This window comes from Anabrus simplex, chromosome 7 (genome assembly GCF_040414725.1).
Source record: "Anabrus simplex isolate iqAnaSimp1 chromosome 7, ASM4041472v1, whole genome shotgun sequence".
In the NCBI taxonomy this organism is placed as follows: domain Eukaryota; kingdom Metazoa; phylum Arthropoda; class Insecta; order Orthoptera; family Tettigoniidae; genus Anabrus; species Anabrus simplex.
In genome coordinates this window covers 92665743-92685192 of record NC_090271.1, presented here as the reverse complement: position 1 = coordinate 92685192, position 19450 = coordinate 92665743, and the positions used below count along the sequence as shown (strand labels likewise).

General features: G+C 40.3%; 1 protein-coding gene across 11 annotated transcripts in view; it reads right to left on the bottom strand.

The window, feature by feature from the left end:
* Positions 1-19450, bottom strand: part of Ndae1 (Na[+]-driven anion exchanger 1) — a 917075-nt gene that overhangs the window by 221023 nt on the left and 676602 nt on the right. For 9 of the 11 annotated variants that reach the window (XM_068228594.1, XM_068228592.1, XM_068228596.1 and 6 more), the window contains one exon: positions 1768-1827. The exons of the other annotated variants lie outside the window; for them this stretch is intronic. In XM_068228594.1, coding sequence (XP_068084695.1) covers positions 1768-1827 — 60 coding nt within the window. The remainder of the gene's footprint in view (positions 1-1767; positions 1828-19450) is intronic. 11 annotated transcript variants of the gene reach the window in all.

The window sequence follows — 19450 nt, the reverse complement described above, 5'->3', positions numbered from 1 at the left end:
TAGGCTGCGAGGCCTAGGAAGTCTCTGATTTTCTCGCCCTTCGTGGCCCTTATCTTTTTTTGGCCGACAGCTTCATTTTTCGAAGTGTCGGATTCCTTCCATTTTTTCTCGCTAGTTAGTGTTATATAGAGGATGACTGCCTAGTTGTACTTCCTCTTAAAATAATAATCATCACCACCATCGTTCGTAGCCTCCAATCCTATCGTCGCCAAAAACCTGTGAGTTGGTGCAACTTTAGACTAGCACAAAAAAACACGGAACATTTCCGTAGGTTGATCAAACATTGGGAATGTTAACTGGAAATCCGCAAATAGCTGCTGAATTAGAACTTTTTCTCTCAAAGCTGATGTTATCTACGGTGAAACTCGAAACTCGAAAAACAGGCAAACGTGCTAACCGCATCCGCTAGAATAATGGACGAATGTAGCGCCTATTGTATACGCTACTCTGTCGTGGTGGTAGTCGTAGTAGTAATAGCAACAATGAAGAACGAAAAACAATCCTAGTGATGAAGCACGAAATGAAACTTCACAGAAACGTACAAATCAGATTCCAAGAACTGGACAAAAAGAAGAAGAAACCTGCTAAAGACTGAAAATATATGAGAAACTGCTGGTCCATACTTACAGACGAACAGAAATATGATTTTCCAACACTGTTTTGAAATTCAAGAAAAACCAATAAGAACAATAATATACTTGGGGCAAAACATGACGCCCTCAGTTCCCGGAAGCGAGCTGGAAGCCAGCTGTCAATCATACTCTGCACCCTGCTGAGTTAACGAGTTCTAAGTGATGCTTGTTTGGTGTGGACAGGTTGCCAAACCGCTTTCTTCCACACTCTCTTCAGTCTTTACCCTTTATTCGTGTGGAGTGCAGTAAACGATTTGGCAACTCTGGCTACAGTAGACGTAGTAAACCCTATAAGCCACTAATAGACACCGGGCTGCCACTGAAGGGCAGTGGTGTGAGGCGAGGTCGTCTTTGCCCCCAAGTATACCTTAATTTTATATGATCAAGGTCAACAGTTTTATAGCGAATGGTATGTTCAGTTTACAATCTAAAATCCAACTTTCGAGGCTTCAGCAGATCTGTTGGTTCTACAATTATGTCTTTGAATGTTTACTTGATTTATTGTTAGTTTCCGTTTATTTTCTTTTTGTAGAAATTCCATGGGGGGAGGGGTTTCTAACCCCCAGAACCCGCCCTCACCCCTGGCTACGCCCTTGAAAATACGATATGTGTATATATATATATATATACACACACATTTCTTTATTAAAGGCTCACAAACATTTAAATCAGTTTTCTTTGTCCCTCCTGAAAATGAAATTTAAACTGAGTTTAAAATGCAATAATTATTACTCTTGACTGGAGTTCACCCCATCTTGTACCAAAACCTTTAATTATATTTCAGCCTCGAAAAAGTGCACATTTCTGCAATTTTGGGTGACGTCAAATTTTGGAAAATTTAAGGTTATTTAACATTTGATTAGAATATATGTAGTTGATTAAATGTAGTAACAGTTTTGAAATTACCCGAAATTTTTGAGGAAAAAAAAAGGCCAGATTTAGGGTTAATTTTAAATTAGTTGATAATCCTTAGTAACAATTTTTGGTCAGTAACAACCTGAAAGCGTTTGACTCCGTTGTACCTGTCTGGATAGAGCCACATGCACAATATCACTACTGAAAAGACACACAATACACAAGGTTCACACAAATACTACAGAATACAAATGAACAACACAGGAAATATGCAGCTTACAGATTTCGCCATCGTCGGACATGCTGGTTCGTCGTCCACGTCGAATCACGATCTCCTGTCCTGAAAACCAATCAACAGTGTCCTGGGGTTCAAGCTACTGGATGGGGAACACGGTGCAATCAAATTTTAGCTGGTGCCAGACAAGTTGGCGTCAATACTCGAGCTATTATAAGAAGCAACTCAACTGAACGGCAGCACCATCAATACTCCTACGCTAAAAATCCCCTATTTAGCTTGATTATCCAGAAATTCCACTAGACTAGAGAACACGCGCGGAAGGCTGTCGTGTTACCGTGAAATCCTGCTCGTTTAAGTCGTGGTATATTAAATACCTAGCAACTTCAGACGTCTGAAATGTCGGAACTTCTGGATCACGTTATGATTCCGCCGTGTGCGCCTTCGTCCTTTCTGACAGTGACCGGCGGAGGATCGTCAAATACCTGTGGACTGACGTTTGTGACGTCATGCACTGCCAGCTGCAGTGGTCGGCATTCAGCGCAGTCAGACAGGTGCGGATAAAAATGATAACAAACATTCCGTACCCTGATGGGGCACGGCGGGTCTCCTAGAGAGCGAGAGGGGAGCGGTCATTGCCTCTGAAAGGAACTGTCCCGGCACTGAAACAACATTGGGTGTAATCAGTACCTGGATGGATGACTGTTTAGGGTCGCTAAAGCAATTATTAACAGCCTAATTCACTAGTTATCCACCGCGTGCCTGAACAGTCTCGTGTATGAAACCAAATATTTCTAAACAGACTTCTGTACAGAATTTCAATACATTATTATTATTATTATTATTATTATTATTATTATTACTACTATTATTATTTATTTATTTATTTATTTATTTATTTATTTATTTATTTATTTATTTATTTATCGCGAACCGGCCAAACTTAGGACCACGCCAATACCACTTCACTTCCTTCTAATCATCCTTTCTTCCTTCCTTTTTCTCCACAGTGCCTTCATTCTTTCAGAATGTTGCGCTCTTCTCTCCTCAGTCCATCTTCCCCCTCTGCGCTCTTTCTTTTCTTCAACCAGAACTTTTATGTTAGAAAGTCTTTTCCTGGATTGGTCTCTATCACGACATTCTTCATCTGCAATTCCTAACCTCTTGAGTTCTTCCTTCATCTGCTCGGAAAACGATTCTCAGGACAGTCAATGGTGGGACCAGCCCATTGCCTCCCGAATGCAAAGCTGTAAAGCCATGACTAACGTTAGCCGAAGCTAATCTGCTCGGTGGTGAAAATAACACTTAAACGGAGAAAATTGTAATTAGTTCTGAGGCTAAAATATGTTCAGAGTAGCTGCTGTGTATCCGCTATCGGTGGGTTAGTTTTTCGTAATTACAGCAGTAGTGCCATCTAACGGAGATGAGTAGTAGCAGAAGAGGCAGAGCACACCTCAACTAATAGCGATAGACTATCGGTATAATGTAGATATGTTTTAGGTGCTTAGGGCATTTTAAGTCATTGCATTTTTTAACACGGATGTTCTTTGGATGGGTTTCTATCCAGAATTTGAGTCATCAATTCAGCGTAAAAAAATTTGCGTGGACAGAAAACAGACACCGCGGTAACCAGTGATCGCCATCTTCCTCACGATATTACAGTGTGCCATTTTTAACTGTTTTAAGACCGAGTACATGTGAGTCTCAGGACGAAAACTATGCTCTTTTACTCATCTATTTCCGAGAAATATCTGATGAGTCGGAAAATCTCCACTGTATTGCACTGGCGGGGGGTAAAACGATCTATCATAGTGGCGGCATTTTATCTCCATGTCAGAGAAGAAACCCCTTCATCGCTACAAATCATGTTGTTGAATTTACTGAGAGAGGTCGAGGGGAAGGGGTAAGCTAAGGTTGTTAACAACCGGACCTTTTCAGGTTTAATTTTGATGTTTGGCTTAAAATTTGGAGTAGGCCGAAAAATGGGAAGGTAACCAGTTAAAACACGTCTTAAGGTAGCCAAGGGCCGCGATGATTGAAACGAGTGTTCAGCTTCTTGGTCCGTACGGCTATTATATGCTAGGGTCGGTAGACTGACTAAGGTGGAGATTTGGTCATCTTTTTATTAGATTTCAGTAACGGGGCTCTTGTCATCATACGTAGTGTTTTGTTTCAGAAAGTTTGTTATTCGGAAAGAGGAGTTTTAGGAATACAGCCCCAGGCCTCACAGCCATACAACAGGATGGGCCTGATATGTGTTTTTTTTCTTTCTTAATATTTGTGGAGACACATTTAGTATATAGCAGAAGTCTCAGGGCTGCCACCCGTGCCGCAGATCGCTGCAAGGGCTGTTCTATATTCTCTCTCCAGGACAAACCACGGTCCGTTATTAAGCCAGAACTCGGCCTTATATAAACAGTAGGTGGAAATGGCGCCGTGTTTTAAACGAATTTCCACTGTCTTAGACTGGCGTTTCGTCCAGGTCACTACATAGCCCCTTACACACGGAAACGTCACCGAAGTCAGCAGAATCTGTCTCATAATACGTATCTTACGAATATTTACGGCCATAAAATGATGTGCTAAATCAGCGACCATGATGCTACATATTTATTTGGATTTATAGAAACTCTTTATCTCCCCTGTGGGTGCCCCTGCATGTCGTAAGACGCTACTAAGAGGGGAACAAGCAAAGAATACGTACTTACTCTCTGGACTTCAGACAAAAACATATCCATGATTCCTAGCTTTTCCGTGTCGTGGACAAAAATTTACATCTCTTTTGACATAAATATGGCTGGGTGTTATCTGACACTAGCATATGTGCCCGTGCTTTGCTACGGTTTTTTACATCGTATACGGATTTCTACATAAATTACTTTACACGCCGTAATTGAGATTTCATTAAATTGATTAAAGTGCAAACCTCCACTTCGAGATTCACTACTCCTGAACGGTACATCATATTAACAAACGGTTTGCGCCTTTAGACGTCCCATTTATCCTTCTACATGTTTGGTCCTAAAATGTTTTCTCGTATCTCCCATATTTATGGGTTAAATTGAGTTCGAATCTTCGAACAGGGTGAAAATTTTAGTACATTTTTAACGCTTTACATTATTTTTTGCATACTTATGTTTAAGCTAAGATCATGAAATTTTGTTCACATATGGCCTCCGATAGTGCCAATGTGTGCACCAAACTTGATGACTATCTTTCCTATAAGTGTGTCAAACATGAAATATAGGTGTAAAAATCATCATATTTACGAACAATCCAGAAATACAGGCAAATCTAACGTATAAGGGAGAGAGATGCGAGAAAAAGTCATAGGACCAAAGTTGTAGATCACTCCAAATTGAACGGAGATTGGGCCATCCGTTTCGTGATACGACTTGCCGTTTAGCCAACATTTTCAACATGAAAATGGAATCCCTTGGGAAAATCAAATGATCATAAAATGTCTTATAATGTTTCTCCGTTACGGCTATCCATCAGCGGTTGCTATGTAACATCGCATCACATATTCTGCATTGACTCACATTAGCGCTCGTAGTGGTGCGTGAATGAAACAAAGCACTGACTCACATTAGCGTTCGTAGTGATAGAAAAGAGGCAAACTCTTAATCTAATCGACCGGATAACGATGACTGGATTGGAATTTTTAGGAATAAATAAAGAATATATTCTCATACTTTATATTTTATTTATCTATAATTCGTAGCTCATATCCGTAGGATGTTTTCAACTTGAGTTGCTTGCCTGAAAGGCTGGAACTGTGGGTTTTCCCTCAATCGAGTGATCATTCCTTCAAGTTTTAATTCTTATTTCAATAGTCACCTTCGTAATGCTCCTTATCAGTAAGAGTTAAAGACCACGTGGTTTCGAAGCTTATAAAAACAGTCATAACCACTACCATCGCCAGCACTCAGATCCAGGTAGACTGCGGGCTCGGCAAGTGTACACACAAAAAATATAATTTTATTTACATAACCAAAATCTGAGAATCAATTTTAAACATCTCAAAAGTAATAATTTGAATGTATTATCTAAAGGAAGGCGAATGATGGTCCTGCCGGAGTAAGAGGTTCTTCTTACGCCGAAGTTTCCCGCAACATTGTATCAAATCAAAACTAGAAGAGCGATTTCTGACCATACCTTCCGGACCAGCACCAGATATTTACAACACTGTACAAGGATCACTTCAGTTGCATGCTACAACAAACCACCTTCACATAGGGGTTGTGATGCAGTAGTCGGAGTGGGGAATAGCACTGCACTGAACAACCAATCATTATACACATCAAACACTAAGACACACAGCATTACTAATGGTTCCATGGTTCAAAAGGTCCAAATACAACAAAAAATACACATAAAGCAAACTAATCATATAAACACACTGAAAAAAATAACAACAGGAAATCAATTATTAGCAGCTAAATGAGAACACTTTAAGGCAATAATGTAAGAGCTTAGAGCGAATTTGATAGTCGGAAGCGCCGTGACGATACATATATATTTTTTTGTATCCTTGTTCGTCCAGTCTTCTCGCGTGAAGTGACCATTGTGATTCTTGTGAGATGGAGGGAGGAGTGTGAGAAATCAAGCTTACAATGTTACGTAAATTAATAGGGAGATCATAAATCACGTGGCCAAAATATGTATTTAAAACTTTTTTTTATATCGCGACCTTCCATTTTAAGAAACCCGTGGGAGTATTCGGGAGATAGTAGGTTCGAGCCCCACTGTCGGCAGCCCTGAAGATGGTTTTCCGTGGTTTCCCATTTTCACACCAGGCAAATGCTGGGGCTGTACCTTAATTAAGGCCACGGCCGCTCCCTTCCCACTCTTAGACCTTTCCTGTCCCATCGTCGCCATAAGACCTATCTGTGTCAGTGCGACGTAAAGCAACTAGCAAAAAAAGAAACCCGTGGTGGCTGCAAGAACCGCGTTACCCTCATAAGGTTCCTTTTCTTTTCCCCTTCACTGACTCCCTCATAAAAATATCTATGAATATAGAATGTGGAATGAAACATAGTTTTCGGTCATTCAGGGGGTTATTGCATGTAGCTGGTAGGATGTTCCACGTTCAGTAGCTAGCGAGAAAAGTGGCTGTCAAGTGAAAACTGGCCACCTACACAGAAGTATAGCAGAATATTTTCTAACTCAAAAGTTATCACCAGAACTGTTAAGACATTTATCCCATTGGGTGATGAGACAGTCAATTCCGTTCTTGAAAAAAGCTGGCGGGCTGTCAGCGGAACCACATCTAACTCACACACGTCGTAGCCCGATGCAAATCGATGTTCACGAATGTCTCTCTTAAGCTCCAGAAAGATGTGAAAGTTGTATGGGGAGAGATCTGGGCTGTAGAGAGGCTGCTTAAAGAGTTCCCCCTCGCTGCAAAATTCTGAAGCAGTGTGGGAGCGGGCATTGTCATGAAGAAGGATAATGCCCCGTACGCGCGATTTTCTTTGTCTTTATGGTGAGCCTCAGTTTCTGCAACGTGTCTTCATAGCGTTATGCAATGATTGTGGCCGCATTTTCGAGCCCGCTGGCATTTTTAAGAATGGGACCGAGTCTCAATGTCTGAATAGTTCTGGTGATTACTTTTAAGGTGCGAAATGTTTTACTATACGTATTGGCAGGTGAGCCGTTTTCATTTGACTGTCCCGAATATCTTGGAATCATTCAGGCCTATTTCATTTTATTTCTTCAACTGACGGTATGTATTTCCATGGGACAAATCTAGCAACTGTGAACATGTTGGCATCACCTTTCAGAGTCGCGGGCATACATTCGCAGTACATGTACGAGAAAAAGTTTCAGCTGCAAGTGTTGCGATGAGTGATATTCCGCACTTAAACCAGCTTTCTCTAGATCTTCAGGATAAAGATCATGCCGATTGTGACTAATTGTCTAAATTTGATAGGGAATCACCTCACCTTGAGAGACATAAAAGGTGAGGGCTAAATATTTAAAGAGACTACTTTGCATATCCAAATATACACCTTCGAGGCTGGCTCATGAGTTAACGAGAGAGTCTTTCTTTGGTAGATTAGAGATCCACTATCTAATTCACAAAGCGAAGCAGTATTGCGAGAGATGAAAAGGAAGAAGAAACTCATTTGGTTGTGGTTTTATTCTACGGCGGCTATGACTTCTGTTAAGTGCACACATTCAAGATTTGAACTGAGACACACTGCGACACGTTTTGCAGTGCACGGATTTCACCACAGAATTTTTAATAACAAGAAGTTTAAATTAAATAATTAATACCGAAATATTGCATGTATTTTATAAATACTGGAATACTGCGCGACTCTTACACATGACTCTTCATTGTAGCTGCCTTAGGCCTCTTCATACATTTATGAACTGGATTTATGCTCAAAGCACTGGCCTGTTCGAACGGGTTTTAAGGTTTAATTTCTTCCAGAAATCTTTTTCGGGAAACTTCCATCTGAACTAAGTTTTTCCTTGTAAATATGCTAAAAATAGTCTCACAGTCGGCACTGTTATATGGAAATCGTAAAATAAAAAGCATTACGTTCGAGATTCTGCCAGCTGATTGCATCTGTCTTACCAGTGCCCATGTCCGACTCGTTGGCTGAATGGCCAGCGTACTGGCCTTCGGTTCAGAGGGTCCGTGGTTCGATTCCCGGCCGGGTCGCGGATTTTAACCTTCATTGGTTAATTCCAATGGCCCGGGGGCTGGGTGTTTGTGCTGTCCCCAACATCCCTGCAACTCACACACCACACATAACACTATCCTCTACCACAATAACACGCAGTTACCTACACATGGCAGATGACGCCCACCCTCATCGGAGGGACTGCCTTACAAGGGCTGCACTCGGCTAGAAATAGCCACACGAAATTAAATTAAAATTACCAGTGCCCATTGAACATCAATTTCTCCGCCTGCCTAAAGAACTAGGGAAAACCTGGGATTTAAAAAAATACAGGAATACTAAATCTGTTCTCAAAATCGAGAGATAAGTCTCTGAGATCAGCAGAGAGGAACGAAGGACCAAAAATAGGGTGTCTTCCTCTTATATCGGGGGAGTTGGCACGTCTGAATGTCCAGTAAACCTGGAACGGAAAAAAAATCATGATTCATTGATTCGTATAGACATCTGTCCAAGAACTCAAACTCTCCCATCCTAACTGATTAGTGTCATTTAGAAGTGAAAAAATAAATGAAAAATTAACTTCTCTGTGACTTTGTTTATGCTTGTTACTAATGTAAAAGTTCCAGCACGCCTCTATATAACATATTTTTGTACGTGAAAATATACGTTAATATATTTGCGGTTAGGGGGTACTGCATAGAACTCCTCTCGTTATACTGGCAGTGATTCGAACCTCGTCTGCCCTGTTTAGGGCCTAGTGCTGTGACCACTGAACTACCGAATAATAATAATAATAATAATAATAATAATAATAATAATAATAATAATAATAATAATAATAATAATAATCATCATCATTATCTGCGTTTAACATACCCTGGATTGCTATAGATTCTTAAAACACGCCGTGGTGAAATGTAAGAAAAGAACAATCTGACCAAGTGCGGGTGGGGCTATTTTATTACATAGCCAGACCTATATGTTGGCAAATATAACTGCTCAATACGTAAAATGTAAATAACGTAGTTAACTTAATGTACCGGTAATTACTTACAGTATTTTGCCACTAGTAATTCAAAAGGGTGACCGTTTTGAACCACTTGATTGTTCTCTCTGTTAGTTTACAACACCGTGATATGAGATCTACGGAGAACCTTGTGAATATATCACATGGTCCAGACACGTCGAACACACATACTGTTCTCTCGTGACTGTTCGGTTCGCCTTTAGTATCTTTCATCATGTAAAATAAAAGATTGATCATTAAATGACGAAGACTATGGCATTACAAACTGTTTAAACTATACTTTCAACTAATTTCCCACAGCTATTTTTCATAATTTAGTACCACACTGATACAGGCAGAACTAAATCTGCAGAATGAGAAGGGAATTGTTTTTATTCACAACATAACTAAGGTATTCCTGGGTCGCACCTGTACGATGACCTAAAGCTTACCGGGCCGCACATGGACTACAAACCCGATTCTGGGTCACACATGGGTCTCCAGGAATTAATCTAAAACTCGTTTCTGTTAAAGGCTGAGCGAACCTGAGGAACATTTACTTCTCAAGAAGTAGAATGTAACCGAATCCACGTCCTTCGAATTAAACAAAGTGCCCCTTTATTGCATCAGCTAAGCAGTCTCTTTAGTTGTACAACTCAGAGAATTAACTTTACTCCTGTTTCTTCACATTCCACAGATTTAGGTCTGCCTCTCGGATTTGATAGATCGTTCATAGTGTTCATAGTGAACGGTATTACAGATTGTTATGTACAGAAAGTGGATCTGGAGTTCTTATTGCTGTACAAATCAATATGAGATGCACACACACAGTTCTGCACATAAGGCACATTTATACATAGTCAAAGCTGAAAAATAAAACATCAAAGAGGTACTTTGAATAAAAAATATTCACATATATCACCGAACAGCAGTACGAGGTTAACACCACATCAACTAAACTATCAACAATATCACATACAAATATTTGAATTGACTGCGTCAATGGCTAAATAGATCTATCAGGTTGAATAAACACTATTACAATTTACATCTCTCTATACACAAATGAAATGACGTCCATCCGTCTCTTTCTTCCGAAACATTTTTAAAACCTATGGGTAGAATTTCATTAAATTTTGAAATCTATCACACGATTATGTTTTATTTCAAAATATAGACTTGAAAATACAGTAATTGCGAAACTGTTCGTAAAATAATCGCCTAATAACTTACCGCCCGACCAGGTACTATGGTTACGTGAACATAGCAATGACAGGCGATAGCGTGTAGTCTGTCGAGCATGCTGAAAGAACGTAGGTCTGTGCACTGGTTTCCTATTCCAAACATTTCTCAGTAAATTATCTTTCCTAGCAGACCTCAAACTTCTAACAGGGCAGTTTCAAGAATACTAAAAACTCCAAAGCTACTCAAAAGTCTGGGAGAAATTAAATTAAAAACTGAAGATGTAACGTTAATTGTAAACTATCATTTTGAACCGATATAGGAATTTGAATTCAACACGTAGTACACTAAACGTACGTAAATAATAATACTAAGCACATACCTGCAGGATTTACAATAATTCCGATATGAAGCGTTACAACAAGTATTACCCAAAAATGTTACAAAATTTCGTTTATTTTATTCATTTTCTGCTTTGGTACCTCTCTAAAAGTACTGGGGAGCCTAGGAAATGCCCAATGGTCCTAGACTCGTAGAAGGGAAAATCCTGACATTCACCTCTCCGTGATAGGGGGGGTAACGTTTGCTGGAGCAGCAAGTGGCTAACGGATGCAGGGACCGAGAATCTCCCGGGATAAGGAGAACCGCTTTTACCAAGAATCAACAACCTCTTCAGAGGTTGGTTGAGCGGGTGGAAGGAAGGACACTCTCTTGCCCCTGGGATGAGAAATCACCTCAAAAGGCGGATGAGCTACAGGTTGGCCAACGGTATGAGAATGCAGAAAGCAACCAGGAACTACTGCATTAAAGATTTTCGGATATCCTATACAGTAGTAACACATCATGACTGTGTTCAAAATAAATGTTTCCGGAGACAGTCCCCCATTCAGATCTCCGGGAGGGGGGTGGGGCAGTTTTGAACAAAGGTGTGGTTGGGAATATTTCTTTAGTGAGTGTATTAAGATATGTACATGGAATGCACGGACACTGGCACAAGCAGGAAAAGTTAACAAACTCAGGAAATGAAAAGAATGGGGATGAAGATCATGCGTGCGAGTGAAATGCGATGGCCGGGATCAGGTTATTGTAACATTGATGAACACCGAATGTATTATTGCGGAACATCTGATGAACAGTTCCACTTTGGTGTGGGGCTTATCGTATCTAAATCAGTTGCAGTGTCTAAATCAGTTCCAATCTCAGAGAGAGACTCATATTAATTCAAACAAATACCAGACCTGCACAAGTAAATATCATCTAGGTGTATGCTCCAACTACAGATGAGAGTGACGACGAAATAGCAGAACTATACTCCCAAATTGGGAATGTCTTGTAAAAAGAATATCAAAACGTGCTCTTACAATCACAATGGGGGATTTCAACGCCAAAAACTGGGAGAGGTTCTGAAGGTGACTTCATAGGCCCATATGGTTTTAGTGAAAGTAATGAAAGAGGGGAACAGCTTAGTTCATTTTTTGGAGAACATGGATTTGTGATAAATACATTATTTACCCTTCCACCCACACGTCGGTATACCTATTTAGCGTCGACAGAAAACCGACACCGTAACCAGGCAACCAGTGTACGCTAACGTGGATTAAAGAACGACGCCATTTCGGTGGACGGAAAGGCGTGATTTTGGAAGATGCTGATGTTGGACGTATTAGATCTTTCACCAGAGGCTGTTAATAAAAGCAATCGCGAATAATTTAAACAGGAAAACATTAATTAAGAAATTGAACACTACGGAAGGAAGATAAATTTATTTATTTATTTATTTATTTATTTCATCGGAACTCTTTATCTGTTCTGTCGATGGGTGAAAGGATGCATTCATTATCTGCACCCCTGGCATGTTGTAAGAGGCTACTAAGAGGGGTAAAACCAAAGAATCTGAACTCGCTCTCCTAGTCTTCTGAGGCTCAAAACATATCTATGATTGTATATTTTTCCGTGTAGCGGAGGATTGTACATGTATATTTTAATGTAGACATACGCCCCTCGACAACGGGTACATGGAAAAGAACTTTTGAGATGCTTTTAGTGTTTAGGTAGAACGTGTATATAGCCGAGAGTATTTCACTTACGATTCTGTTTAATATCTCAATTAATAGGTAAGAGGAGGCTAACGGCTGCAAAAAAACTGAAACATAGTTTTTTTTATAAAAATAGCGCTTCAAAGTAAGGCAAAATGTGTGCTCAATGTGACGTCACTCGCATACTCTCTTATAAGATGACGCGATGTCAGGTTTTACATGTAGGCTCTTTCTTCTTTCTGCCTATGTGGTTTTTCCCTGACCCTTCAATACCATACTTCAACACCACATACCTAACACAAACTCTTGCCGTGGTAGCGAGTCTGACTCGGAAACCGCCAGATACTCCTTGTATCACTTCCCACTCTTCCCTGCTATCTCTTCTTAGAAATTAATAGCATGTCGGAGGCCATGTAGATTGAGTCTATGGTCACGCGGGGGGAGCGGGCTTCGGGAGCCCCTCCGAAAAAAAAATTGACTCGCGCGCTCGGTTGGGGGTTAGCTGTCGTTGTGAATACATCGTGATCACTTGTATAGCATAACAAAGTTAATAAGCGAGTCAATCAATCACTACTGATCTGCATTTAGGGCAGTCGCCCAGGTGGCAGATTCCCTATCTGTTGTTTTCCTACCCTTTTCTTAAATGATTTCAAGGAAATTGGAAATTTATTGAACATCTCCGTTGGTACATAAGTTATTCGAATCCCTAACTCCCCTTCCTATAAATGAATATTTGCCCCAATTTATCCTCTTGAATTCCAACTTTATCTTCTTCACCTGGCGTGAGAGTGGCAGGCCACGGAGGGCCAAACTACGAAACATCCAAAACCATGCGGGTGTAACAATAGTGACAGCGTACCGCCAACTTTTTTGTTGTTGTGTTTGTAGATTTAGATTAGGAAAAGAAGTCTTAAAAGGAAGTCTATGAATACTGTTACTTGGGTAGTAAAATAACTAACGATGGTAGAATTAAGGACAGCATAAAATGCAGGCTAGCACAGGCAAGGAAGGCCCTTTCTTAAGAAATTTGCTCACCTCCAACATCGATACTGGAATTAGAAAGATGTTTATGAAGACTCTCGTCTGGAGCGTAGCACTGTTTGGAAGTGAAACACTGACGATAACTAACTCAGAAAAAAGAGAGTAGAAGCTTTTTGAGATGTGGTGTTACAGAAGAATGCTGAAGGTGAGGTGGGTAGATCGAATCACGAATGAAGAGATACTGAACCGAATTGGTGAGAGGGGAACGATTTCGCGAAATTTGACGAGAAGAGATAGAATGACATAGGACAAAACTTAAGATTTTTTTAAAATCTGCTTTCTGTAGCACCGACACAGATATGTCTTATGGCGACGATGTGATAGGAAAGGGATACGCGAGTGGGAATGAAGCGACCGTGGCCTCAAAGTACAGCCCCAGCAACTGCCTGGTATAAAAATTGTAAACCACGAAAAACCATCTTCAGGACTGCCGACAGTGGGGTTCGAACCCACTATCTCCCGAATGCAAGCTGATAATTACGCGACCCAAGCCACACAGCCACTTGCTCGGTCACATCTTAAGACACGCAGGACTTTTTCAGTTTGTATTTGAGGGAAGTGAAGGCGGTAAAAACGGTAGGGGTGGACCAAGGTATGTACATATGGCAAGCAGATTAGAGCAGATGTGGGATCTAGTAGTTATGTGGAAATTAAAAGGCTAACACAGGATACGGTGGCATGGAGAGCTGCATAAAACCAATCTATGAACTGATGACTGAAACAACAACAGTAGATTTAAAAAAAAACTTACTGTACAGCACAGGATGAAACAGTTTATCTACTACTTTTGTTTCTCTTACTGAACATTAAGTAACGTGCGAAGAATTCCGTCCGGCGGCTATCTGGCCACGTGGGAATACTGGACAAAGGACTGCAGATAATGGTATAGTGGCAGAGGCTACAGAGAGGGGGAGCTCCCATGGTAATACTCAAGGTTTCTCCAAAAATGCTGTTTTTCACTTCGCTGTGTCAGGAATGGATTCTGAGAAGTAAAGAGGGAGCCTTTACATTTCAAAGAGCTTCAAATTTACGTAGTTTACTCACGAAAGGAGATACGATAATGTTAGTGTTCAACTCGAGAGTATGCAAACACATTTCCCTGTAAAAACCGTGTCGTCTCAAAACTCACGAGTCCCAAAACTCACGAATTCCAGAAAGAGGATTAGTAAGAACAGGTTTCTCTACCTGGGCCAGTCTCAAAACTCACGAGAAAGGCGAGTTCTTCTTTGAATGGATAAATCTCCACCCTATTAGTGATGGGTTTTTGGTCGGGTCAGAAATTTTAACTTTCATTGGTTAATCCATATGGCTTGGAGACTGGGTGTTCGTGCCGCCTTCAGCATCCTCACAGACGTGTAGGTCGTCTGTACGGCGTCAACTCTAAAGACCTGGAGCAGACCTCCCGGTGAAAGGTAAAAAATCAGCTTTAAGACAACAGCAAAATATTTTAATAATAATAATAATAATAATAATAATAATAATAATAATAATAATAATAATAATAATAATAATAATAATACACATAGGTCTCTTTAATTCACCAGCCATTATTCTTCCCCTGTGGGTAGGGATGGCAGAATAACTTCCACAGTATACCCTGCCTGTCGTAGGGAAATCGTGAGTCACCGCGCACCTCATCCCTCCTGCGGTCATTGCAAGCACCTGCTGTCCGGAGTCGTGAATTTTGAGACTCATTAGAATGTTTACTTTATCAACCTGTTTGTATTCGTGAGTTTTGATACTATTTGTAACTAATTTTAGCCCGCGAGTTTTGAAACTCGTGAGTTTTGAGACATAACCGTAAAAACGAGGTCACTGAACATAACGAAAGTCATAAGCAGTGGCGGCTCGTCAAATAGCAAAATGGATGTTCACAAATTTTAACAGTAGCAATAATGTATTAAAGTGCTTGTCACTCACCTAACTACGTTATTGCTATGTAAAGGTATCACTTTTTATTGTTGAATCTATCGAGTTGTTGATTCCCCTGCCTGATCAAAATAAATATGGGAACTCAATTGAAAGACACGATTATTCTGTACCTTTTCGAAGCTAGTACATACACAATGACACATTACAAAAACAGCAACTCAAAATAGTCTTGACCAGCTTAAAGACCGCGGGATACCAAAGAGTATAATACTGCGAGATACTGAAGTCTGAAAGAAAGATGACTGCTTTTCAAAGGATGAACTGGCACAAAATCTGTAGAGATGGTAACATCATCCAGTAGTTTGATTACTGGATTTCTGAAGAAAGAGCACACTCGACGTGTGTACTTCTCATACAGCAACAGCTCCGTAATGTATATAAACACTAGCGCATGCGCGAAATCTACCACGGGGAGAGCACAAGACCGATGTGCACATGCAAACAAAGCTGGAAATTCGAAGCGTAGAACCCGGCAAATATGAAATGCGGCAGATCAGAATTCTAATTAGTAAGTTAGATACCGAGTAATTAAAGGGTAACAAGGGTCCTAGTTCCAGATTCCGGGTGTTCACGTGCACTTTTGCTCTTGTACACGAGCCGTCGCTGCTCATAAGGAAATGCAGTTACAACTCTCATAATGTGGGTGTCTTACAAGTGAAGTCTATTAGCGTGGCGGACATAGATGTTGGGCATAAAATAAATACCTACAGTATTCGGGAAAACTATGGTATGGACTTTAATTTTCGACATTTTGGCGTTTTAATACACAATTATGAGTGTAAAGCCATCTTATAAGTCAGCATTCATAGAAGCGTTCTCGGAGCATAGTCAAGGCGCTTGGTATAGGGTGCACAGGTTCGAGTCGGCGTCGAAACTTCCCTTCCTGCTTTTTAAATGTTTTTCCTTCTTCGCTTCTTTGTATTTTCTTATAATATCACAATAAAATGAAATCGAGAAAATGCCAGTCCAACTGTAAACTGCAGAAAAAATATAAGGGCAAGGCAGTAGATAGTTTGTAGGTTAAGCATGAAGTAAATTATTGTTAGTTTCGTTATCAGTCATTCCTTTGACAGAGATTTGATTCACCCAGTAAAGAAATAATATGTGTAACCTGTAATGCGAAAGGGTTTCGATAATATACTCTGAAGCCATAGGTCGCGACATTTTGCGGAAGAAAGAAAGAAAGAAAGAAAGAAAGAAAGAAAGAAAGGAAGGAAGAAAGGATTTTTTCCGCATTTCTTGGCGCCACAATTTTCTCAAACGTCCATTATTTCTTTTTTTGCCATTTACTTGTAGAATCTGTTGAGACACGAATCAAACGACAGCTCACACGACGTGCTACCATGACAGAGCTATACTAACTGAAAGCTGCGCGGCACGGCGATTTTAGTAATCTCAAAATGGCTGTGTTGTCGCATCACCCAATGACGTCATACCCACGTCTGTTTCTTGTTTGCTAGGTACATTAGTTATTCTTCTTCACAATGAGATATTGAACACCGTCGTCGAACGGATTGTCTAGTAATCATTCCGATTTCAAAAAGTTCATGTTTTCGCAAGACTCACAGGTCCAAGTACGTTCCGAAATTATAAACGTATTTTATGTATTTTAAAATTAAATTAATTACTATTAGGCCTACGATTGAGGATATTGTTGTGTGGGTCACTTGGCATTCAAGTATCTCGAGAGAGGCCAACTGACCGGGTAGCAATCATCTTGGGGGTATATATGCCAAGATTTGTGGTGTATTTAAAAGATTCACGGTCATTTCTCCTACACACATACTCCCGGACCGTCCTTCCCTACAACCACTTGACCCAATTATTTTCTCCAATATTTATTTTCCCCGTTGTCTCGTCATCCTATAACAACCAGATAAGTTATTTTCACTGAATTGTATTGCCAAATACAAAAAGGTTGAACATGTAGCATTAATATCTTTGAGTCCGGCTCCATGGCTAAATGGTTAGCGTGCTGACCTTTTGTCCAGGGGGTCCTCTGTTTGATTCCCAGCCGGGTCGGGCTTTTAACCTTCAATGTTTAATTCCGATGCCTCGGAGGCTGGGACCAATTATTATTATTATTATTATTATTATTATTATTATTATTATTATTATTATTATTATTATTATTATTATTATTATTATTATTATTATTTCCCCTCAACTATTTGAAACACGTCATGCCACCCTTCAGAAATGTTGCCTTTATAACGCCATTATAACGTCTAAATTCAAAGCTCGTTGTTTAAGAAGCCTTTCTCATGGACGGTCGAGATTTTCTTCTGATGACGCAGGGCAAAGTTCTCTGCGAAACGTAAAGACTTTCACCTTATTTTCCTGACACGGCATAAGCCCAAAAGCCTATCATGTCTTCACAAATGTCATTGGTGCGATGTTGACCATGAATTGTAGCATGATAACAATTCTACTGTTCTGGAGGGTATATGGGTGTGACAGCGTCTTCCTTCTCTTCCTATTCTACTAAGAATGTACGTGGTATTGGAAGTATCATGCAGAAATTTCACGAAGTTCTTCAGGTAGTACCTCAAACAACTGTTCATACACATGTAAAACTTGCTGAACTGGTATGAAGGCAAAAGATAATATCGCATACATTCCCACATTTAATGTTCTATCATATGGATCACTGCACACGGAATATAAATTGGCACAAGTGGAAAAAGGTTGAAAGAGAAGTTTGTACCAGGAAAAGCTGTAAGTGCGGAATTTATAATCGCAACCTCCGAGTCGTACATAACTCTGGCTGTGGGAGAGGGAGGTAAACTGCATTTAAAATCGTTCAGCTGTACGTCTCACTATCCGGAAAACCTTTCAATATGCACTTTGACATTACGACGACTAAAAGTTAATTCTACGGAATAAATGTTACTGTTATCAAATTATAAAATGCTTCAGGGGATAAACGTTATGAGGGAACAATTTGGAAATAATTCCCCGAGGGAAAGGAAGTACTGTATTATGAAAAATTGCAGTATGGAATAATGACACTAGGGAACAACGTCCAGGAACGGTTTAAAACATTACACAGGCTGCGTGTGGCCCGCGAACCACAAGTTGGACTACACTGTGTACATCATTACTGGGAGTATCGTCATCGTCCTCCCATACTCGTCCCTACGTGTCCTCACACGAGTTATTAAACTAAGTGCCAACGTCCATATCATTAGAAAGTACGTACAATCCAGCCCAGTTGTGGGGAATTCAGAAGCTGGGTGTTACCGGTCAAACCGATCAATATTTGGAGTAGAATGATAGCACTGGTAGCTCCCTGGGAGCTCAAGGGTAGTAAAACGAGAATTCCCTTCAGGGTAATGGATCGTGTTAGCTTGATCGTTCTCAGAAGTATTGCACGCACATTCTGCGTGTACAAGTCCAATTCCTTGGTTGAATGGTCAGCGTATCGGCCTTCGATTCAGAGGGTCCCCGGTTCGATTCCCGGTCAGGATGGTGGTCTTAACTGCGGATGGTTAAATCCTCTAGTTCGGAGACTTACTGTTTTGTATTCGTCTTAAAACGCATCTCTTAATCTACATACAACTTCTTCGTACATCTCAATCACCATCCCAGAAACGTGCAATAGTGAATACATACCTCCGCAGAGAGTTGGCGTCAGGAAGGGCATCCGGTCGTAAAACTGACTTAATTACACATTATTGGGGAAAGGACAGGAAAAAAGACGATTTACTGCGTATACGGAAACTGCATCAAACGTGTTTTTTTTTTATTTTATTGATAGCGGTTTAACATCGCACTAACACATTTTCAGTGCCGATGGAATCGGGTAGAGCTTCGACTAGGACGGAAGCGATCATTACTATTAACGTACAGAGTACAGTCTTGGCATTTGCCTGGTGTATTGTAGCCCTTTC